A 23,989-nucleotide genomic window follows, 5' to 3' on the forward strand; every position below is an offset into this window, starting at 1 on the left:
CTTGCTAGTTCACTCCAACGGTTGCTCAGAACTCAGCTCAAGCACTGCCTCCCCAGCGCCATCTCCCACACCCACTGGGGACAAGACAAGCTACTCAGCCCAAGCTTTCGGTGCATTTTCTTCACAGCATCTCACCCCCCTGTGACATCCAAGAGTGAGTCTGTGATGAGCGGGCCAGAACGGTGTCTGCTGTGCTCACTGCAGCATCCCGGTACGCTGGCTGGCAGTAGGAGATGCTCAGGAAACACCATCTGTGTGATGCAAGCCCTGGAAGTCCCCAGGGAGCGCTGCATGTGGCAGGCACTGTAGGGCCGAGGGGGACCCGTGTGGGAGCCACTCTAGGTGCACCATGTCCCTGGCAACCTGGTGCTGCAGCTCAGAAGACGTGGATTCAAACGGCTTCACCTCACAAATACAGATGTGGCTGTGAGGGAAAGCTCTTTGTGCAAAGCCCTTCATGAAGACTGAACTCCAAAGTTGCCTGTAGCCTGCAGCCCAGGCCCCAGAGGGACGCTTTCAGAAGACTGCACTCCTGCCCTGCCAGCCTCAGAACTCTCAGAGCCTCTCCAGCAGGTCCCTGCCTCTCTAGCAACCTTGGTGTTGATCTGCATTTAAATGCTCCGTTTTAGCCAGAGCATGAGCACAGGAGGACGTGTCTGCTCTCATGAAAATCCACACAGAGCTCTAGCGAATGGATGCTCCTCCTTTCTGTTAGGAGTTTTGCGGCGCTGACAAGTGCTATACAAAGAACTCTCGGACCTGCTGAATGGTGAAGAAGGGCAGCCACCTTCCAGGAGCCCCGACTCATGGCCAGGGCTTCCGCCAGGGGCCTGGGATGATGTGGTTCTAGCTCAGCAGTCAGCAGCCCAGGTTCACACCCTGGCTCCACTAGCTGATAGCTGTGTGACCTTGGCAACTTACTTAACCTCTCTGAGCTTGCATTTCACCTGTAAAAGGGGGATTATCATGATCATCCCCTTGAAGTGATTAAATGAGTCTCTATGGAAAGCTCTTGGAGCAGTTCTTGGTACAGCAGTCTTCAGTGTGTTTTGAACATGAATGTGTGTGCATGTGTGCGCACGTGCGCACACACACACACACACACACTCACCCTCCACCCAATAATACATATGAATATCGGAAAACCCATAGTGATCTCCTTGTTGTCTATTCTCTATTCTCCTTCCAGAGTAATATTTCTAAAATGAGAATCACATCATGTCACTTTCCTGCTTAAAATTCTTCCTTGGCTCCCGCATTTCTCCTGGGATAAGGAGTCAGCCCTCACCACAGCCTACAAGAACGACAGATCCCTTCTTGAGTTTTCAGTACACACCAGTCTCTTTCCCAGTCTCTTTGCTGTGTCACGTGGTCTTCTTGGTCTCTTGACTTTAAGATCTTTCCATCTTTGGGTTATCATAAAACATTTTCTTTCTTTATACTGCTTTCCACATCCTGCCTGCACCCCCTTTTCCTGGGGAAACACTATTCTCCGTCCTATCTGAGATGCCTAATTTCCTGACTAGCCTTCTTACTGTCTTTCTCCCCCATTCTAACTTTCTGACATCAGGGGTCTTATCTGTCACATTGCTGCTGCCTCCCAGCTCCTGTGACATTACCTGGCATGATAAACTCGGTGAACACCTGACTGAGTGATGAGGGCTTCTCTCAGCTTGTGGCCTGTGCCCCGGTCTCCCTCAGTCCCTCCCACAGATGGCCATGACTGCCCGATAGCCTAGAAGTGTCCTCTACTGAAGCCATCTGCTGAGGGCTTCTCTGGGCCAAGGCTTGCGCCAGGACTCTGAAGCGCTGCTGTGCCCAGAGCCAGCTGCCCTCCAGCTGGCTGCAGGCAATTTCTATCCCTCTCCCCAGGCCAGAGAAAGGCAAGAATATAGTCAGTGCTGGGCGGTTGCCCTCTAAAGTGCTCTGGGGAGCCTGCCCAGCTGGGGTGGGGGGGAGGTGGCAAGTATGCAAAGAAAGCAACAGCTGGCATTGCTAGAGAAGGTGCAGCTGTCAGGATGGACCCAGCCAGAACCACAGACAGGTACCTATAGCATCTTGGCAGGGGTGCTGGGTTTGCCTTCTCCCTGCTTAAAATGCAGGTGGCAGGTTCCAAAGAGACACATGACTGTCTACTGCAAATCACCAACGAGCCAGGCCACCGGGCAGAGCACACAGTGACCCAGACCTCTGCCAAAGGAAGGGAGTAACTGAGTGGCTAAGGGATGGGCCCTGGGGTCAGATGGGCCTGGGCTCGAGGCAATGCTCTGCTGCTTCTTGGCAGTGTGATCTTAAGAAATCATTCAACCTTCTCGAGCCTTAGTTATCTCATCTGCAAAATGGGAGTAACAATACCTACCTTGTAGGATTAAATGAGGTCACATATGAAAAACAACCACAGCATCTGGCACAGTACATGCTCTATGAGTACTGGCTGTGGTGGGTCACACCCAGACAGAATATCTTCCCTTGCTTTCCTAAAGCCCGGGTTGGGGGGTGGTGGTGGTGCGCAGAACTGCCTGGACTCCTCCCTATCCCAGAGCACATGCTGTTCATGCCACTCCTCCGCTTGTCGCTTACTGCATTGCCCTGCTCCTTCTCTGGCATGGCCCTCTGTCGCCCAAAATTTGAGCTGCTTGCTGTACCCCAGGCCACCATCTTCTGACCCCCACTCCAAGCCCAACTAGTGCCAGGCCAGGTCCTACCCTCTCCCCCAAGCAGTGCATTCTTCTCATCACCTCCTGCCAAAGAAATCAGTCTCAGAGAGCTGTGTCTCAGCCTGTGTCCTGGTGGTTAAGTCCCAAACCCTTTTAAGCCTCCCATCACTGCCATGTATGTGTGCACACCGTCAGCATGCTTCCCAAGATGTGCTCAGACTCCACAGTCCAGTAGAAATCCCCTTTTCCAACAGTGGTGCCTGGGGGAGATATGTCATCCTTCTCTTCTCCTCTCCTTGGGATGTTTGTGGTGGGACAACAAATCTATGCTCACAGCCCTCACACCAAGGTCAGTTCTCAAATTTCCTGGATATTAACCAGGAGTGGACTGTAGGGGATGGGGGTGGGTGTTGTTTGCTGGCACTAGATTCTCATTCTCCTCTCTGCTGCTCAGGAAGATGTGGACTTACAGTGTTTGTTTCCAGAATCAGGAAGGTCTGGTGTTAATAAACACTGCCTTAAATGCAAGCAAATAGATTTTTAGGTTTAAGTACTTCCGGAATGGCAAGCGTGAGTCTACAAGGCTCATGGCAGGGCAATAACAGAACTCTTCTGAAGCTGACGAGGCCCAACCTGTGCAGATTGTATTTGTGTCAAGTACCTTGGGCGCTGAGATGTCTACTTCTGCTCTGCTTTCAGCAAGCTTTTGTAGGCTTGCTTCTAAATCAGGACTTTAGTGCTGACTTCTAGCGGGTGTCTCTGTATCATTTGCTTGCTAGTGTGTAATTACCTGAGTGGTTCTTAAAGTGTTGTCCATGGGCCACTGGGGCTCCTCTAGGTTTTTTCAGGGCTCTGTGAGACTGAAACTACTTTTCTGAAAAAATTAAAACATTGTTTTCCATTTGCACTGTGTGGGGAAAATTGCTGGCACCTCACTATGAATCAAGGCTGTGGCACCACATGGTATCAGTGGTCACTATATTCTTCCCTCCTTAAGTACATGTAGGGAAAAAAAAAAGCCAGTTTCACTTGAGAATGCCCTCCAGGAAGCAGTGAAAAGTTATTAATTGCATTAAGTATCAACCCTTGAACACATATCTTTTTAATATTCGGCGTGGAAAAATGGGAAGCATGCATAAAGCATTTCTGCTTTGGTGGTTTGGAGAAAAAGCTCCAGCATCACTGAGTTACAAGCTAAACTAGCTGTTTTTTTAAATTTTTCTCCCATAAAACACCATTTTTACTTAAAAGAATGACTAGCAAAAGGTTATTCCGGGATAGGTATCGGTAGACATTTTCTCACAAATAAATACAGTAAGCCTGTCACTTTCCATGGAAATCTACTAATAGTACTTACTGGATAAAATTCAAGCTTGCTACCAAGTGAAAATTAAAATTTTAGAAAACTCTTAACTGCTACGTTGAGCAGTTTCCCTTTACTGAGAGACTTTTCTGATGAGATCCTGGTGATGTTACTGGTTATGACATTTTTGATACCATGTCATGTAGCGTGCCAATGTCCAGACGATCTATATAACCCAGCAAACCAGTATTTTCCAAATGACCAGTGCACACTGTTACAAGATCATTCATGGAAGAAAGTTCCATTCAAAGCACAAGATAGACCAGTGGGTTGTAACATAAAAGAAAGTCCGTGGATACAGTTTTGGGTCCCATGCAACAACTAGCCTTTACGAAACTACCACTTCATGGTTATGGTGTATTATCGAAGAAGAATATCCACAATTATTTGGAAGGGCTATTAAAATTCTCCTCTCTTTCCCAACGATTTGTCTATGTGAAGCCAGATTTCCTTCTTGTACTTGACCCAAAACATTGTATCGCAACAGAGGGAATGCAGAAGTGGATATGAAAATCTGGTTCCCTTCTACTACATTTGTACAAATGTCACTCTTCTTAATTAAACTTCTTTTGGTTTGTTTTTCATAGAAGTATGCTTTTTATATGAACATGTAATGAGTAAATTATTGTTCTAAATGGATTAATAAACATATATTTAAAAAAATTTCTCGTTAATAGTTTCCAATATGGTAAATATCGGTAGATATAAGCACATAAACAAAAGTAGAGTCCTCATTGCTTTTGAAAAACCTAAAGGGGTCACCCTGAGACCCCCAAATTTAAGAATTTCTGGGGTAGGGGATAAGAACATGGGATTTGGGGTCAGACCAAACTGCCCTCTGATCCTGAGTTGCTGCTTACTGGAGATGAGACCTGGGGAGTGACTCTTAGTTGTCAGCACTGAGAGAGAGATGGGACCTGCATGCTGTCCTCAGGGACTGCTTGAACCAGCAAGAGAGAGCCTTGCTGGCTTATGCCTGCAGTAGGCTCCCACACCCTGCCCTTTGGAGAAATGCTATGAACTTTGGTTGTATTTCTTTTTTTTTTTTCCCTTCTCAGTGAATTAAACTTAATTTTGTTTTGTATGTTGGCAGCTCTGCCTGAGACCACTAATGATGCCTGAGGGAGCTGGAAAGCCAGCACTGGATCCAAACAATGAATCTGGTCCTTGAATGGAGGCCTCCAAGCCATTGCTGTCTGGGGCTGTCGGCTTTCACTTTCTCTTGCATCAATTTCCCTGTCTCTCCCCATCGCTGAACCCCTCCCCAGATACTCCACTCCTCCCCTCCCTCCAGGACATGGTCTGGGCTCAGAGGTGAGGGCTGCCATCCTTGGTGTGCTTTGGAAACCAGTCTGGCCAAGAGAAGCGTCATCATTTCTAAAGCAGGAAGTCAGGTCTCCCCAAGCTCTTAAATTGACTTTATAATTACAGCCAATTATCTTTGTTATTTCAATCTCTATTTCATGAGCTTTGGGGAAATGCATCCACGGGCCTGTTTTACCGGCATTTCCTCCTCTTTGGCACACATGTCACCTGGCACTCAGTTGGTCCAGGAGGGAGGCGAGGACATGGGTCATTTCTGTAGCCCCCACCCCACAGCAGTGCCGGCCGAGGGAGAGGCGCAGGCCCCACTGCGCTGTGTGGCATTGCTCATGCAGGCCTCCGCAGCACAGCCACAGCCCAAATGCAGGGCTGTGGTGGACTTTAGCGACACTCAAGCCCTTCCCTGGGATGGGCAGCTCTGGTTACAGTGTCAGGAGATGCCGGAAGCCACAACACACACCCAGGGATGGACCTGCTATTCTAAGATGGTGTCATACTCGGGTTCCTGCCCTGTAGGCAGAGCCGGGCAGAGAGACACTCCCTGCTGGAGTCTCCGTCCTCAATTCCGTTGCTTGTGTCTGAGGGCAGGGTGCACACTCAGCAGTCCCAGAGGACGGGGAGGGAGTGCTGGGGTCTGGGGAGGCAGTGTGAGCTTGAGATGTGGGTGGGGAGAGGCATGTGAGCCTGTCTTCCCCTCAGGCGCCCTGGGTCCCCTCACACCCCCAGCCCCCAGCCGGCCCTGCCGGTCACAACCTGCAGCAACTGCCATGGGGCGTGTGGGGTGCCCTTCCTCCTTCCCTGCTCACTAGCTGCCTCTCACCCTTCGGGCTGCATCTCTGCAGAGAAGCTTTCTCTGACTTCCACACCCAAGGGCAGGCTCTCTGCTTTCAGGGGGTGTCACAACGACCTTGTGCTCTCTTTCGTAGCACTTTCATGGTTGTCACCTCCCATGTGCTGCTGAGATGATGCAGACACGTCTCCCTTCCCCAGTGAACCGTAGGCCTCACATGGGTGGGGGACACAGCTGGCTTGCTCACCGTGTCTCCCCAGTGTGAGCAGAGGAACCTGACGCACCAGGCACTCAACGGACAAGTGCTGAGTGAATGAATGAATGAATGGTCCCATGAGCATGGCTTGTGCTGGATTGTGCCACCTGGCCACGGCTGCAGGGCTCCGGTACACCCAAGAGGCCTCTCTGCCCGTGGACTGGCTGAGCTTTCCAGGGGGGCAGAAATACTATTTTCTCCACAACACTGAGAGTGCTTCAGGAAGGGAATGCTATCTCTTTTGTGTCAGTGAGAGCTTCTGGGGCAGGGGCAACCCTGAGGAATTAGTGTCGGGATGGCCAGGGACTCAAGAAGGCAGAGTACAGCGCTGGAGGCTTAGGGGGATCTAGAAAACAAGATGGTAACCCTCCCACTTGTATTCCAGTGGGCCGGGTAGTGTCGCCTGCCAGGCAGAGAGGCCCTGGGGAGGAGCTCTTCTTGTTCCCACGTCCAGGCTGCTGCCCGACGCCTTGGCCGAGGCACTGCTGCCATGGCGCTGGGGTCCACTCAAGGAAGGGCACCCCGGGCAGTCATGCTGGAGACACTAGAGACAAAGTGTGGTGGACGCTGGTGGTGGTGGCATTAAGGGTGTTTGGTAGAGGGTGGAAGTACTCACAGTTCAGTCACGTCCTTGGGAATGCCTTTGGGGAGGGTGTGCAGCCCCCTGTTGCTGCACCGCACCACCGTCTCCAGGCAGGTGCACTGCTCGGGGCAGCGAGGGCCCAGCTGGCAGCTACTCTCGTCGTTGCCTGTGAAGAGCCCCAGAGTGAGCAAGGAGGGAGACTAACTTCTCTGGGGGGGAGGGGCAGGTGAGCGAGGCCTGGTGCCAGGGAATAAGCCATCTTCAGGAAAGGGAGGCCCTCCACTTTGAGCCAGAATGAGAAGTAAGGAGCCTGCTGGTTTCCTCCGTGGTTAGAGGGGAAAGAATGTGTGCCTGGATTGGGGAAGAGAGCCATCCCTCTTTTACCATGTTCAATAGAAAATGAAAACTTAAAAAACTTGGTTAACCAGAGTATCACACAGGAAAGAGGCTACCATGAATGGAATCAGGAATAAGCCAGACTGACTGAAGGAGTGGTCTGGGGTTGGAGGAGAGCCCTGTCTGTTCCCTTCTTCTTTTTCTTACCTTCCTCCACCCTTCCACTAACCCCATCCCTCTGGGGTGATAAACGTGTCCCCAGCCCCCATTATACCTTAACCTCAGTTAATTTACAAACCAGTTAACCATAGGTGATAGTCAAAGTTGTGCTGGCTTGAATTTAGGCATATATGCCCTTGAGAATCCTGACACTCAAAGCCTTGGACCTCCAGGTATTTATAACCCCCCAGTCAGTGACAGAAGTTTTCCAGGAGCTTGTCTTGAAGTTTGTTTTTCAGGATCCACTGAACCTCATGACACAGAGAGGAAAACTGAGGGCCAGGCCTCCCATGCACAGTTGTGTAGGTTGTGTACTGCATAAGGGTGCTTTACCCTCTAATGGCCACCAGTCTCACTGTGGATATGATAGATTAGGATATTTAGTACAACAGTATTCTCATAGCCATAAAGTGTCTTGTCTTAAAAATCAGTATATTATGACACATTTTTGATAGAAGTAAAATGTTTTTAGAAAGAGGCTCCTTTTCTTAATTTGCATGAGGGAGCCATATGGCTAGCAGCAGACCTGCAGAGCCCTTCAGAGCCACAGCTGCATGCCAGAGATGGAATAGTGTCAGATCTGAGGGGATCCTGACCGTCAGCTACCTGCTGTACCTCTCCTCTCTTGTATCTTTCTCCCCTTCCCAGGTACTGCCCCTCTGCCCCGCCCCCAGCCTCCTCACCTTCACAGGTAAAGTCCTGGATGGCCACATCCTGGATGGGGATCTCCTTGAGGAAGAATGGCTTTTGGCACCGGGGGTTCCCGCTCACGATCCGCCTCTTCCTCAACCACTTGCCGAGCCAGGCCAGGTGGCAGTTGCAGTTGAAAGGGTTGGACAGGAGGTTTCTGGGAGGAAAGAAGGGCCCTCTCTGAGTGGTTAGCACCTCGCCCTCTACTGTGGAAGCTGGCCGGGGGATCCAGGGCTGCAACTCTCCAGGGAGGCCTGCTCGGGGTTCCGGGGAAGGAAGGAGGAGGTCTGGGAAAGGAAATGCAGACTCTCTTCTAGAATTCAGAGGCAGTCTTTGTGACGGTCTCATTCGGGACCTCTGCGGACGGACGTGACCATGGTCTCCTGCCACACCCTCCCTGCTTCCCTGAGCTCCAGCTGCGCACTGTCTTCAATCCTTCAGCAGGCTTCTCTTAGACTCAGCGCCTCCACACACACTGGTCCCCTGCCTGGCACGACTCTCTCTACTGCCCGCCTGGCCGCCGCCTCCTCCTCTTCCTTCAGTCCTGGCTCAGACGGCCCCACCCCTAAAGAGCAATGAGGAGTTCCTGCCTGTCCCCATCTTCTCCCTCGTCCCCTCATGTCCTGCCCAGCACCCACAGAGCCTGTACTGACCGCAGAATGCTTGCCTCCCCCCTTAGACTCAGCTGCCCCAGGGTGGGCATCAGACCTGTCTGTCTGTCCCGTGTCTCCAGGGTCCCGCATGGCATCAACACTGCCACTTTGTATACATCTAGGGAACGCAGTGACTGGACTGGTGGCCTGATGAGGGGAGAGAAGCTGTCAGTCTGTGAGTGTTGCCTACAGGGCTGGCACCAGGCTCAGCACCTCATAAAGCCGTTCTCCTGTTCCAATTGGTCACAACAGCCCAAGGAAGGAGGTAACATTCTCATCTCACACAGGACGAAAGTGAAGCTGAGGGTGGTTACAACCAATAAGAGGCCAGACATCCCTGAGTGGCTGTGGCAATGACAGGACAATTAGGAGCCTGGGAATCAGACATCCCAGGTTTGATCCTGATGCTGACATTTAGCAGCTGTGCCAAGTCAGGCAGGTTTCTTCTCATGTCAAAGTGGGTTCCCCTAATGCTTTGTGACTCCATCTCTCTTGGCATCTTTTATGTCTGGATTGTCAGTGTGGAGGCTACACCGGCGGGGTGAAAAGTTAGCTAAAATAAACCAACCTGCTAGGCTAGCTTCTAACCCACTACCCCAGTCTCGCTGTCACTCATCCATTCAATTCATTCATTTATTCACCAGTTATATAACGGGCATTTATTCAGTGCCAGGCACAGACACATGCACTGAGACATAGCAGTGCACAGAATAGCTGCACATCCCCGTCCTTCTGGAACTTACATTCCAGCTGATGGGAGGCAGACAATATGTAATCAACAACACAATCAATATTAGGAAATGGTCAGTGCTAGAGAAACAGTTAGGAGAGCCGGACTGATGAGCCGGGGTGATGGCACAGGCACAGAGTGGGGTGAGGCAACCCACACTTGAGCAAAGAATGGAAGGAGGGGAGGGAGGCCGGGGAAAGGCTGTTCCAGGCACTGGGAGTGGGTCTAGGGTGTGGGGGGCTGGCCCAGGGTGGGGTTAGGAGGGACCGGATGGTGCGGACCCTTTAGGACATCTAGAATTTGGCTTTTTTTTTTTTTGCCCAGTGAAGCAGTTATATGGGAACGTGACAATGGGCAGCAATAGGAGATGTAGCCAAAAGCCTTTCTCTTCTGTCTTCCAAAGAATCATTGGGGAAGAAAAGAGAGAAGAGTGGACCACCAAAAAAAAAAAAAAAAAAAAAAAAAAAAAGGACCAGCAATTAAGGTTGATAGAGCCACATAGAAATGCTATGTGCAACCATAAGCGTTAAGTACTTTCTATGTCTCAGGCCACTGCTGTGCATTTTACAAATATTAACAGATTCGATCCTTATAACAATCCTGTGAGATGCAATATACAGAAAGAACAATTGAAACACAGGGAGAGGGCAGCCTGGGTGGCTCAGCAGCTTAGCTCTGCCTTCAGACCAGGGCATGATCCTAGAGACCCTGGATTGAGTCCCACATCAGGCTCCCTGCATGGAGCCTGCTTCTCCCTCTGCCTCTCTCTCTCTCTCTCTCTCTCTGTGTGTGTGTCTCTCATAAATAAATAAATAAAATCTTAAAAAAAAAAAAAAACACAAAGAAACACCGCGAGATGAAGTAGCTTTTCTAAGGTCACACAGCTAATAAGACATAAGCCAGCATTTGAACCCAGGAAATTTGATCTAGAGCCCATCACTTTACTATTCTAAACAACCTCCTTTACCAATACAGTGAATTACCTGGGCAGGAGCCATTTAGGTGTCCAGAAGAATTAGAAGATTCTAATTCTGGTTCTGATGCACATTTAAGTGGCCAGTGACATCATTTAAAAATCCCCTGTCATATCATGTCACTGCCCTGCTTAAAACCTTCAGTGGCTTCCTGACATGCTTTGGATGAAGACCCAAATAGTCCATGGCAGGTCTGTAGCCTGGCCATGACCTCCCTTCTGCCTTGTCATATACCTCACCCTCCTTTATTCTGTGTTCTGACCATGTTAGACTCTGCTCAGTCTCACAATCTGCTCTGCAACAACCCACCACAGGGCCTCTGCACATGCTCTTCCAATAGAAGGAAATGCACTTCCTACTTTCTTGAACAAGCTAACTCCCACTCATCTTCTAGAACACAGCTCCAGTGTTCCTTGACAAAGCCTTTGTCAGGTTTTCATGTCACTGTGGACCCCCTTTTGTGGCAATTCGCTACGCTGTGAACTCCAAGAAGAAGGGGCCGTGTCTGTGATCCTCGGCACCTAGACGGTGCCTGGCACGTGGAGGGAGCCCAACAAACGGTTGCTGACAGATGGGGAGATGACCTTGGCCAAACATAGTAGGGAGCTGCCAGGGGAGAGGTCTGCAGGACAGGAGCCCCGAGTCAGTATGCAGTGGGGCCAGGAAGACTTACATGGTAGACAGGGAGACAAGTGTGGTGAAGGCTCCAGGGGTGATGGTGGTGATACGGTTGTCGTAGAGGGACAGCAACCTCACCGAACTCAGGCCAGCAAACGTGTCATTGCTCACACAGGTGATCAGGTTACTCCTCAGCATCCTGCAAGGAGAGAGGTGGGGATGAGGGAGCACAGGTATTATCTTCTGCCCACCACAGAGCTGCAGGGTGTGCGTGGGTGTGTACATGGGTGCGTGCATGTAGGTGGGATGCTTCTGCCAACTCCAAGCCCAGACCGTTGCATTGCTGAGGTTTGTTGTGTGGTAACAGGGTGTGTGGGTCCCCATGGTGGCTACCCGTCAATATACATGCACATTCTTGTCTGCACACTTTACGTACAGTGAAAGCAGGTGCCATGAGTGTCTATGTATATGCATGCATGTTGTATGGTGGTTAGTGTATGCATGTCTATTTCTGGGAGGAGAAAAAATCAAGATGTAGCTGTGGGTCATCAGCCTCTGTGTGTGCACTGTGTGTACATGCTTGTGTGTGTACATGCTTACCTGCATGCTGCCTGTGTGTGCGTGTGGTTCTCGTGTATATGTGGATATGTCTAAGTGGGTAAGTGTGTGTGCCTCTCTCAGCACATTTCCAGCATGAATCCATCTACGTGTACACCTTAGGGCAAGCATCTTCCAGTTGTGTGTGTGCTGGGGGTGTTGAGCACACTAAGTTCTCTCCCATCAAGGTCTGGGAAGTGTTTAGTGCCTCTCTGGCTCGAGGAAAGAAGGGACTCAGCAGTTTGGGACAGGATCCAGGCCTGGAGCTGGCTGCCAGCCTTTGTAATCCCCGCCTGATGCCCCTACCCTCCCATCTCCTTCCAGACCTTGGCTTGGGCTCCAGGAACTCACAAGGTCTTGAGGCTGCTGAGGCCCCGAAACATGCGCCCATGCACCGTTTCTAGCTGGTTCCCGGTCAGCATCAGCTCCTGCACGCTGGCCGCTCCATCAAAGGCACCTTCTCTCACCTCCTTGATCTTATTGTTACTCAGGTTTCTAGAAGGAAGAGATAGAGTGGGTCCCTGGATGCAGGGAGGGAGTCACTAGTCCTGCAGCTGGTCTCAAGCACCCCTGGACCAAGGACTGGGTGGTGGGGCTCCCTGATATTTGGTCTTCAGGACCTGTGGCCCCACACGGGTGGGGCTACTATGTGAAACGGGCCGAGTGGAGCCTGAAGTCTTTTCAGGGTGTTCCTTTTTTTCTAAGCCCAGGGTATGAGCACATTTAAAATGGTGATTCTCAAACTGATTTTCTCCCTTCAGCAGAAACTCTTGCCAAGCAGTGCTGCTCAAGGGGAAGGCAGGAGAAAAATCTAAAACGTGCCCCCTCTGTGGGGGTGGGACACTTGTAGAGCTTCCAGCTCTATGGCTGAGATGCTTGATAGCAATGGGCACTTGCTAGTTAGTACTTTCTGAGCACTTATTATGAATTAGGTTCCATGTAAGGAGTTTGGTTCACAGAATCACATCGAAGCAGTAAAACAATGCCTATCAGAGGAGTACCACGTGTATTATCACGGTCTCATTTTATAGGTGAGGTGACTGAGGTCCAGAGAATTTGAGGAACTCACCCAGAGTCACATAGTTGAGAGAACCAGGATTGAGGCTTGCTTTCTGGTGCATAAAAAGTCCTCCATGAGGAGCCTCTTTCCTAAGGGAATGTTCCTTTGGTGGTGTGGATACACATACCCTTCCAGTACTGCTTTGCATAATTCTGGGCTTGGGATATTGTATTTTCGTGCATTGGGCTTGGTCCTACCAAGCCTTGGGGCCATCCTTTCTGATTTTGCCCAAACTCTGAGAAGGCCTTTCCTTCTGATGCCTGGTCACCACACACCAGTCCCCACAAGAGATCCTGCAGGGTCATTGGTGTTGCGAGCCGCCCCCCCACCCAGGGCTCTCCTTGGTGGGGGGCCTCCATGGACCACCCAGTCAGGCTTGAAATGCATCCCAGGTGGCATGGTTGGAGTGGAAAGTGACGGTGTTTACCCCAACTGGGGGAAGAATCCAGTCTCCTGAACAAAGAGCCTGTTGGTGCCTGGCACAGGGAATGGTGTTTTCTATGAACAGCGAAATCTGCAGGTGTAGAGGGAGCCTGCTGACCCTCTAAGTACACTGAAGTTGCTAGGACTGTGGCCCATTGTACTGCTGGGAATAAGAGGGCAGAGCTCCAGGTCCTGGAGCAGCACACTGAACCCCTCATACTTCTGCTTCTCTCACAGACTCGCCTCGCACAGTTCTGGGCTGACCCACGGCAACCCCAGGCGGTGAAGCTTCCCTCATTAACTGGCTTGGAGCAAGTGATGGAACTGGGCACCCAGGGGCTTGATGCCAGCTTGCTGCCTTCTTCCCAGGTAGGGACGGGGCCTGTAAGGCATGGCAGTGGCCACGCCTGTGGGCAGGTGCCTCATCTGCTCTCTCAGCGCTCCTGTCATAGTCCTGCTCTCTTCCCCCTTCTGTCCTGTCAAGGACAGCATCCTGCAGTACTCCTCAGCATCCTTCCTGCAAGGTCTGAGAGAGTTGGGAGACTCTCTAACTGGATTTCTGCCCCCCACCCTTGCCTGGCTCTCCTTAAACTCAGCCTTTTTTTTTTTTTTTAAAATAAATCCTGGTAGTCCTGGTCTGGGATACCCAGGAGTGAAGGTAATGCACAGGGAGACTGCAAATTACCCCCAAATCAGACATGGGAGGAGAGATAAAGGCTCTCCCAGTAGCCATAACTCATATGAATGCCGGAGGAGCAGGATTTTGCTCCAGAGAGTTAGGCTCCTTGGAGAATTAAAGTACATAGGATGGGCAATGAAGATGAGTTAAAGCAGCCACGAAATGGGGAGGGCTCCCATTTCCTGACATCTGTTTCTTTAAATGAGCAAAATTAACATCACATTACTGTAAGGTTTGTGAATTGGATTTCCTCAGGCTGGGAGAATGGAAAACACAAGGAGAGCAAAAAAGGAGGGGATAGAATTTTCCAGAAGACCAGGCTGTGGCTGTCTCTTCATTCATCAAAGCACAGCTCAAAACAACAGGCAGCCTGGGGCAAGCACTCCACACACAAATCAAGGGCATCGGGGTTTGTAGGAACTCTGTCTTACTCTCAGAGCGCTATCTTCCTGAAGATGCTCCAGAGCCCAGGAACCCAAAAATGTGAAATCAGGACCATTCAGGAAGCCTTTCTCCACTTCTGCCTCTACAGACTCACCTGAAGGAATATGGCCCCATCCTGGCTTTGACTCTGATGAGGATGGGATCTTACACTTGAAAGGACCCAGCCTTGGAAATTCCCACGCGGGCTCGGGGGTAGTTCGGAGGGTTGAACCCAGCGTGTGGGCCTGCTGCCTCTGCTAGCTGCTGGCTGTACTTGTCAGACCCTGTTCTCATCTTCCTAAGAAACACTGAGGCCCCTGCAGGCTGGGGATTTGTCTGGCTACCCCATGGAAAACCTGTCTGACGAGGTGATCCTGGGCCTCTTCTAACCGGTGGTTTGTAAGACAGCCCATGCACGCTGGCGAGGGGGAGGTGTCTACAATCCCATTTAAAGCCCAGTCCCAGATGAAAGTGTAGTGGGGAGAGAGCTAGGTAGATTATTTTAAAGAAACTGAGGATACTGAGTCATAATGGAACAAGCACTCTGGGATACTGTCAAGTCAGGGAGGTCCTGTCCACTCTTTTTATGAACCTCTCCCTCCCCAAGGTGGAAATTCTATTTCAAGCTGGGGTTGCAAGCTCAGATGTCCACAGGGTCCAGGCTGGTGACTTAATGCTGGAAGCAAGTCCAGGGGGGATAGCACAGTGCATAAGCCCAGTGACCAGAAAAGCACATGCTCTATTTAAGAGGGCAGCTGCTCCTCACTTGAACTTCACTGAAGCCATTTGGCCCCATTTTGCCAGATCTTTTGATTTTCCAAAAGATGCCAGAAATCTAGTATTGTTTTTTATTCCTGTGAACACTCCTGATTTTTAAAAGTGGGCAACTAATTCTTACTAAAAACACAACTACTGCCAACAAATTCACCAGTGTTTACCTGATTTTGGCTAGAGGGCTCCTAGGTTTTATTTTATTTTTTAAAATATTTTATCTATTTATTCATGAGAGACACACAGAAAGAGAGGCAGAGACAGAGGCAGAGGGAGAAGCAGGCTCCAGGCGGGGAGCCCAATGTGGGACTTGATCCCGGGGCCCCAGGATCACGCACTGGGCTGAAGGTGGCGCTAAACCGCTGAGCCACCCAGGGATGCCCGGGCTCCTAGGTTTTAGCTGTGGCTGAGATTCTCCTTCAGTATAAGAACTGGTCTATAGAGAAGGAGAATCTCAGCCACAGCTAAAACCTAGGAGCCCGGGCATCCCTGGGTGGCTCAGCGGTTTAGCGCCACCTGATGAATGGATAAAGAAGATGTGGTTTATGTATACAATGGAATATTCCTCAGCCATTAGAAACGACAAATACCCACCATTTGCTTCAACGTGGATGGAACTGGAGGGTATTATGCTGAGTGCAGTAAGTCAATCGGAGAAGGACAAACAGTGTATGTTCTCATTCATTTGGGGAATATAAATGATAGTGAATGGGGAATAGAAGGGAAGGGAGAAGAAATGGGTGGGAGGTATCAGAAAGGGAGACAAAACATAAAGACTCCTAACTCTGGGAAACGAACTAGGGGTGATGGAAGGGGAGGAGGGTGGGGGTGGGGGTGAATGGGTGACGGGCACTGAGGGGGGCACTTGACGGGATGAGCACGGGGTGTTATTCTGTATGTTGGCACATTGAACACCAATAAAAAATAAATTTATTATTAAAAAGATAAAAAAAAAAAAGAACTGGTCTAGAAAGTCTGTCCAAGAGAGGCCAAGACCACAGTCTGAATGTGACATCATTTGAAAAGTTGCCTGGAGTTACCACAGTAACTAATAACCGTTTTGGGTAATGGCTTATACATGTTGGGGGGTAGGGGCATCCCTTAGCACGTAGGACACTCTTGGAGATCTCATTATTCCAACAGGACAAGTAAAGGTTCAGCAAAGTTTAAACACCTGGCTTTATGCTTACCCTCCTGGGCCTCTGTGCCTGGTCAGGGTAAAGTCGAGAGCATGGCCTTAGGACCCTGACTTTACAGTCCTTGAGGAAGCTTAGCAAACTTGGACACAGGCACTGCTGGCTTGAGCGTTACTCTGATTCAGTTGGCTTACTACATCTATGAGGATGTAGGGATGGTGATGGGTCCCAGTTAACACCCTTTACTTAAAAAAAAAGAGCTGCCATCAAGTTAATTTAAATAAGTGGTTGCAGCTGGTGGTCTTTGGGACCAGATCTGCTTCACCGGGCCATTTGCTCGGTTGGCTAGTACTATGACTGCACACTTATGTGCATGTGCGTGGGCACACACATGTATTTACTGCCTTCAGACAGCACACCCATTCCCCCAGGTGATCTGCACTGTTACTGCTCCGGGCTCTGCTGCTGGAGTTTTTTTTTTTTTTTTTTAAGATTTTATTTATTTATTCATGACACACACACACACACACACACAAGGGGTGGGGGGAGAGGGGGAGAGAGAGAGAGAGAGGCAGAGACACAGGCAGAGGGAGACGCAGGCTCCATGCAGGGAGCCTGATGTGGGACTCGATCCTGGGATCCAGGATCACACCCTGGGCTGAAGGCAGGTGCTAAACCGCTGAGCCACCCAGGGATCCCCTGCTGCTGGAGTTTTAACCTTGGATAAGTTACTTAACTTTCTGTGTTTCAGCTTCCTTATTTGTAAAATGAAACAACCTCAGGGCATTTTTGTTTTTATTGGTGAGAGTTACATGAATTAGTATCAGTACAGTCTGGTAGGGAATAATGTGTCTAGTAACTCTTAGTGGCGAGCTATTACTTACTATTAATATTATAATTAATTATTGCCTTGCACGGAGCTCCTTTCCACATTTGAGCCACTCTCTGAATCTTGAAAGTCTCTGAACTTTCAACTCCTCTTTTAAATATATAACTAGTTACCATGGGTCACTCAACCCAGATGTGCACTTCTGTCTTCCTGCACAGCTTTTTGCCCCAGGTCCATGATCAGAGGCATGTCTTTCATTGACCTCTTCATACTTATTTCTGATCCTCCTAACTTACGAGGAAGGTAGATTTATTTCTGCTGTGTAAACAATATAACTAAGGCTCAGCAAGGCTAAGGACATTCCTAGGGTCACACAGCAGGGCGGGGAACCAGCTGAACTCAGAACAAACGCAGGTCTGTTCTTTCCCTACACCTGGATTTCTGGCTGCTACAGGGAATGTTTGGCAGCCAGGACCTGCATCCCAGCATAACGAACAGGGGGAAAAACTTAGTGACCTTCACCTCCTGTGGTGAGAACTGGGTCTGTGTTGTGCCACAGTCCCCACTGCTCTCTTGTGGCTTGGATGCTGAGGCTGGGGGTTGGTTGTCACTTATCCTTGTGTTTACGCTGTTGTTTCTCTTGGTGCACAGAAATGGTTCTCTATTCTCCTGTCCCTGTCACAGAGGGGGAAGATGAGAGATAGACTTGTGTGAGTTTCACCTCACACAGAGGGTAATGCTTCTTTATGGAAGCAAAGACTACTTGATCCTGTTTACTATGCAGATATATACTTGGCCAGCCTTACTCACTTTAATACCTGTCTTCCATACACATGGAAGTTTCAGTTTTGAGGTTTAAAATAGTATGCAGGCTGAGTGAAATAAGTCAATCGGAGAAGGACAAACAGTGTATGTTCTCATTCATTTGGGGAATATGAATAATAGTGAAAGGGAATATAAAGGAAGGGAAAAGAAATGTTGGGAAATATCAGGAAGGGAGACAGAACATAAAGACTCCTAACTCGGGGAAACGAACTAGGGGTGGTGGAAGGGGAGGAGGGCGGGTGTTGGAGGGGAATGGGTGACGGGCACTGAGGTGGACACTTGACGGGATGAGCACTGGGTGTTTTTCTGTATGTTGGTAAATTAAACACCAATAAAAGTTAATTAAAAAAATAAAATAAAAAAAAAAAAAAAATAAAATAAAATAAAATAAAATGTTAGTCAAAAAGTGAGAAAAAAATTAAAAAGTAGATTAAAGAAATCCAATAAGAATAAAAAAAAAAAATAAAATAAAAAAAAATAAAATAGTATGCAGAGTGCCTGGGTGGCTCAGTGTGCTTGAGCATCTGCCTTTGGCTCAGGTCATGATCTTGGTGTCCTGGGACCAACTGCGTGTCAGGCTCCTGGTAGGGAGCCTGCTTCTCCCTCTGCCTGTGTCTCTGCCTCTATGTATCTCTCATGAATAAATAAATAAATAAATAAATAAATAAATAAATAAATAAATAAATAAATAAATAAAATAAATCTTTTTAAAAAAGTACATATTTTTCAGGTTTGAATGAAAAAGGATTTTCCTTGCAGGTGGTGGGTGAGGTCTGTGCTTGGCCTCTGAAGCCTGACCACACAGACAGCCTCTTTCCTCACCAGGACACACATGTGCCCCTCTCTCCTCTGTCCCCTCAGAGTGTTCTCAGCTGCTCCCAGTTACAGAGCAGTCAGTGAAGCCACGGGCAAGGTGGTGGCTGTGGGCAGGGAGGGAGGGAGGTGCTGCACACAACAGGGGAAGGCCTTTCTCCTTCTTGTCTGTAGGGGACTGATGGGTGGAAGAGTGGAGAACATGACAAAAAAGCAAGGCTGACAGTCAGTTCTCATTATTCATGATAGTTATTTATTTATTTAAAAAAATTTTTTTTATTCATAGAGACACAGAGAGAGAGAGAGAGAGAGAGGCAGAGACACAGGCAGAGGAAGAAGCAGGCTCCATGTAGGGAGCCCGATGTGGGACTCGATCTCGGGACTCTGGGATCACGCCCTGAGCCAAAGGCAGACGCTCAACTGCTGAGCCACCCAGGCGTCCCGATGGTAGTTGTAATCTACAAAGTTGTGGGGAAAACTGATTCAGGTGATGCCGAGCCATGGCTCCTAGGGAAGACACAGGGCTACATTCCTGTGAGCCTCTGGTCACAATATTTTCATCAGCTGATCAATATATATATCCTTGTCTGATGTGTGTTTCTGTTTAAAGACATCTCGTTTAATATATGTGGCTGACTGATTTGCACTGATTTATTTACATGGCACTCACAGCCTACAGCACCATAACTCGTGTCTGAACAAAGCTATTTAACACATGTGTTTTCTCCATGAGGCACATCACAGCCTCTTGTGCTTAGGAAGGCGAGACAGCCTGGCATCACTATGCATCAGGGCCACTTAAACAGCAAAATCCCCAACAAAATGCATAAACATGCATAAAAGATGTGGCACCACATATACTGTGAAAAGGACACTTGTTTACAGTCTGGGAGCTAAAACAAGAAATCGGAGCAGAGGCCTTGTTCGATTTCAGCTGAGAAGAGGCGTGCAGGATGACTCAAATTTTTTGCTGTTTTGTCCATGTCTACAAATGAGCGTGAAAGCACCATGAGTATTGATTTTGAGATCACATAAGTTTCAGCGAGTAAGCGAATTAGAAAATATGGGAGTTGTGAATAATGAGGCTTGACTTTATTTCCTTTATTCCTGAGGCAAACTCAACTCTGGGGCCAGAGGGTGTGGAGTTTGAGGTGGGAGCAGAGGATAGAGAGCCCCTGTCTGTGCTGGTACCTGTGCTCAGAGCCCTGGGAAGGGAAGATGAGGGGAAGCAAACCTCGCTGCACACTAGTGTGATCACTGATGAACCCAAGTCTGAGTGCCAGGTCTGACAGTATTGGCTGTGTGGTCTTAGAGAAGTCATAAAACCTCTTTGAGCCCTGCCAGCTTCCTCACCCACACAAAGGGGAATATGAAGCCAGCACCAGGCAAGTGTACAAGGACTACATGAGATGATGTGCGTGAGGCAGGGAATGTGGCCTCTGGCCCAGGACAAATGCTCCCCTTAGCTCAGCCACATTAATCTTGTTTGGCCCAAACTCCGAGGCAGGGAGAGGGCTATGAGGACAGGCAACCTTGGCACTGGAGAGGCCAGTGTAAGCATGTGGCCTTCTAAGGTCAGGCCCTACATGGCCCAGGGACATCTAGGCTGAAGCCCAGTGTGCAAAACATCTAGCATTTCCGCTCCAATGGGCCTCACTGATGCAGGAGCCTGTAGAGGCCATCTAAAAACAGAACTTTTGTCACCTTGTAAAAATCCTAAGAGCATGTGCCCTTGACTCCTGGGTCCTATTGCTGGCCCTTACCTGAGTTCCTCTGGCCACCTCTTGGGGTAGGTGCTGGCTAGGGAGGATAGGGATGAGGGGACCTGGGGTGAGGATGAGGAATGGTGCAGAATGCACGCTCTGCACAACACTTGGCAATTTAAAAGCAGTGAAGTTCTGGGGCACCTGGGTGGCTCAGTCGGTTAAGTGTTGCCTTCCACTCAGGTCAGGAGCCCAGGGTCCTGGGATGGAGCCCCGTGTCTGGCTCCCTGCTCAGTGGGGAGTCTGCTTCTCCCTCTCCCTCTGCCCCCCTCCCCTCACCACTCATGCTCTCTCCCTCTCAAATAAATAAAATCTTTATTTAAAAAAAGCCCCCAAACAGCAAAATTTCATGTTGGTCTGTCTCTACATGGTGGTGCCTTGCTGTCCTACTTCTACATACAGACCCACAGTGGGGTCAGGAGGAGGCTGAGAGGGGTTGGAGCAGAGGGTGCGGGGCCACCAGTGCCCTGGCATTCTGCTCTAGTTTGCAGCACAGGCCCTGACCAGGGCCTGGGGGCTGGTGCCAAGTTCCTGAGTATGACTTACATTTTCCGCAGGTTGGGCAACTTCTTGAAGATACCAGTGGCCTCTAGAACAGATATCTCATTGTCGTTCAGTCGCCTACAAGGGCAACAAGCAGATGAGGTGGTAGGTTAGCTGGGGCTGGGGTGCCTCCTCCACCACCCTCCATGGGACCCCCTCCCAGGGCTCCCCCACAGCTTGAATTGAGTTGCCACCTGGACCTCACTCACTCAGCCAAGGCCAGTGGAGCCTGGGAACACTCAGGGAGAGCACGAGGGTCCAAAGGCTGTGCCTTGCCTCGTGCTACTGTGATGTGTAAAGTCAGAGAGAACACGGACACCAACACTAACGATGAAGACTGCCACCATTTATGCAGGGCTTACTCTATGCATGATTCAAGATGAATTCTGCGCTTGCATTCTCTTGCTTGATCTTCTTAAACCCCTGGAGGTAGGTACCATCCCCTCCATTTTACAGTTATGAACTGTAATCTGAGATCTGAGAAGCAACTTGCACGATGAGAGGAAAATCAAGATGACCTGTGTCATGCACCGGTCTGTCCATCCTGCACATGTTGCGCCCTCACCCCTATCATGCTGTAGCTCTTTAGCTTTTCCACTTCTGGACAAACCAACATACTGTTTCATTAGCATGGATAATTGGAGGCTCAGATATATCTAATCATTTTAGTGTTTTCTTCACTCTGACAACTATTTACTAACCATCTTTCTGTTATATATATAGTCAGATACATAAAGACATGGGGGGGATTTTCTGCTTTGTTCATTGTGGAAGCTGGTGGACTTAACACAGTGCCTGGCTTACAGTGGGTGTTCAGAAAATATTTGTAGAATGAACGAATAGTCTTTATTTTTGAGGAAGCTGTTTCTAGAGATGGGATGGGGAGGGATGATTGGGTGTCTATCCTCTGCCAAGGATGCAGAAGACAGCCAAGGAGCACTGATGTGGCTGAGCCAGGTGGGGGCTGTCTCCCAGAGATCCTGCTCCAGCTGGCTCAGGGTGATTGGGTGTGTGGGCCATGTAGTGAGTTCCAGCCCAGGTAGTACTTACAGATCAGTGACGTATTCGGGGAGGTGGCTTGGGATGCGGGCCAGCTTCTGGTTAGAGCAGTCCACAATGGTTCCCTCACAGCGGCACTTCTCGGGGCACACAAGGTCCATGAAGCACTCACTGCTGAACCTGCTGCGGTAATCCTCTGAGCCTAGGCAGGGCCAAAGAGGGGTGTCAAGATCACCAGGACTCCCAGCCTGAGCTGAGGTTGTGGGTAGTGGGACGGGGAGAGACACAATAGGGGGTGGGGCGGGGTCCCAGTGACAGGCACAGCACTGCTTTCCTTTGTGGCCACCTTTTTGGTGCCCTCCCCACCCCAGCCTCCCGCCTTCCTTTGGTCTTTGTCATTCATCATTTGAGCCCTCTGGGAAACCAGGCTCAAGCTCTGTGGGCTCTTATGCTTTTGTGGGTCATGGACCTTTTTGAGAAGCTGATGCCAAGTTATGTTCTCCTTGGAGAAATGCTCCCAGGTACATGTGTGCAGAATCTGGGCTACAATTTAGGGTGGAAAGTTCTTAGTCCATGAGGCTCATCATCTCTGGACCCTCTAAATGCTCATGAAAATCCAAATGAAGAGATTCTGATGGCATTTTGACAGGGGCTGTGTCAAGTAAGGTAAGGGGGTCACAAACTCAGATCTCCTCATGCAGACGATGAGAAAACAAAGGAGACCTGGCATATGGTGGTCAAAGACCACTGATGCCAGGCCTCAGCTTTGGGAAGACAACAATGGGGGTTGGGAACCTGGGGAACTGGAGCCTACTGCCCTAATGCTTGGGAATTTGGCTCAGGGTTGCCTGAGGATCCTCTTTAAAACCAATAATAGGGGATCCCTGGGTGGCGCAGCGGTTTGGCGCCTGCCTTTGGCCCGGGGCGCGATCCTGGAGACCCGGGATCGAATCCCACGTCGGGCTCCCGGTGCATGGAGCCTGCTTCTCCCTCTGCCTGTGTCTCTGCCTCTCTCTCTATCTCTCTGTGACTATCATAAATAAATAAAAATTTTAAAAAAATAAAAAAAAATAAAACCAATAATAGCAATAAATTAACACTTAGAAACTGTCAACACAAACAAAACTCTTGAGAGGGTCCAAATAATTTGCCCTGCCTTTGAGCATAAACTCAGTTTAACTATGGTCAAAGGCCAATTCTGAAGAGCTCAATGTAGTTGGAACTAAGATTTATCTTTTTGACATTGAATTTCTCCTGAGGTCGCAGAGTAATGGCAAGAGGATCAACAAGTGACATCTCAGGAGACGCCCTGGGGTGCTGCTTTACTGATTAGAAATGATCCCTTGGCACCCGGGGAAACCTAGTGAGACTGGCAATCACAGCAGTGCTAACTGGGGAAGCCCTGGTTCTCCTCTCAGACCCCAGCTGGTTGAGAGCCATCATTGTTTCCTTAGCACTGTGCTAGGTACCAAACACAGGCTCGGTTCACATTTGTCCAGTGCATAAGCAGGGTGATGCTAGCACATGGGCTGTGCTGTGTGTGAGTGTTCCTGAAGTGTTTCAGAGAAGGTAAACATCACGGGATTGCGTAACTGCTTGAGACAGACCTTGGCGATCTGACCCGCATTAGGGGTAGTGTGGGGCACTAGCAGTACAGAAGCTTTAGCAGTAGTGGGTTTGTCCAAGCTCTGGCACTTACTAGCCTCAATCTCTTCACATGGAAAATGGGGACCTAGGACTTGTGCCTATCTCAAGGGGATGGTTGTGCAAATACAAGGAAAAGTAGGGCAGTGGAGAGGCTCTGGGGAAGGGAAGAGAACTGAACAAATATTTGCAGTTCTACTACTGTTATTTTCCAGAGTCTAGTGGATTATTTGGTACATCAGAGGCCACTAAAACATCAGTGTAGCTAGAGATAACAGCTGACATTTATGGA

General features: G+C 49.4%; 1 protein-coding gene across 1 annotated transcript in view; it reads right to left on the reverse strand.

Moving 5' to 3' along the window:
* Window positions 1-23,989, reverse strand: part of SLIT3 (slit guidance ligand 3) — a 589,537-nt gene that overhangs the window by 60,346 nt on the left and 505,202 nt on the right. The window contains exons 15-20 of the mRNA XM_041748203.1: window positions 22,105-22,255; window positions 21,058-21,132; window positions 12,141-12,284; window positions 11,248-11,391; window positions 8,211-8,374; window positions 7,006-7,138 (exon numbers count right to left, since the gene is read on the reverse strand). Of these exons, the coding sequence (XP_041604137.1) occupies window positions 7,006-7,138; window positions 8,211-8,374; window positions 11,248-11,391; window positions 12,141-12,284; window positions 21,058-21,132; window positions 22,105-22,255 (811 nt within the window). The remainder of the gene's footprint in view (window positions 1-7,005; window positions 7,139-8,210; window positions 8,375-11,247; window positions 11,392-12,140; window positions 12,285-21,057; window positions 21,133-22,104; window positions 22,256-23,989) is intronic.

Source organism: Vulpes lagopus, chromosome 3 (assembly GCF_018345385.1).
Source record: "Vulpes lagopus strain Blue_001 chromosome 3, ASM1834538v1, whole genome shotgun sequence".
NCBI classification, from domain to species: domain Eukaryota; kingdom Metazoa; phylum Chordata; class Mammalia; order Carnivora; family Canidae; genus Vulpes; species Vulpes lagopus.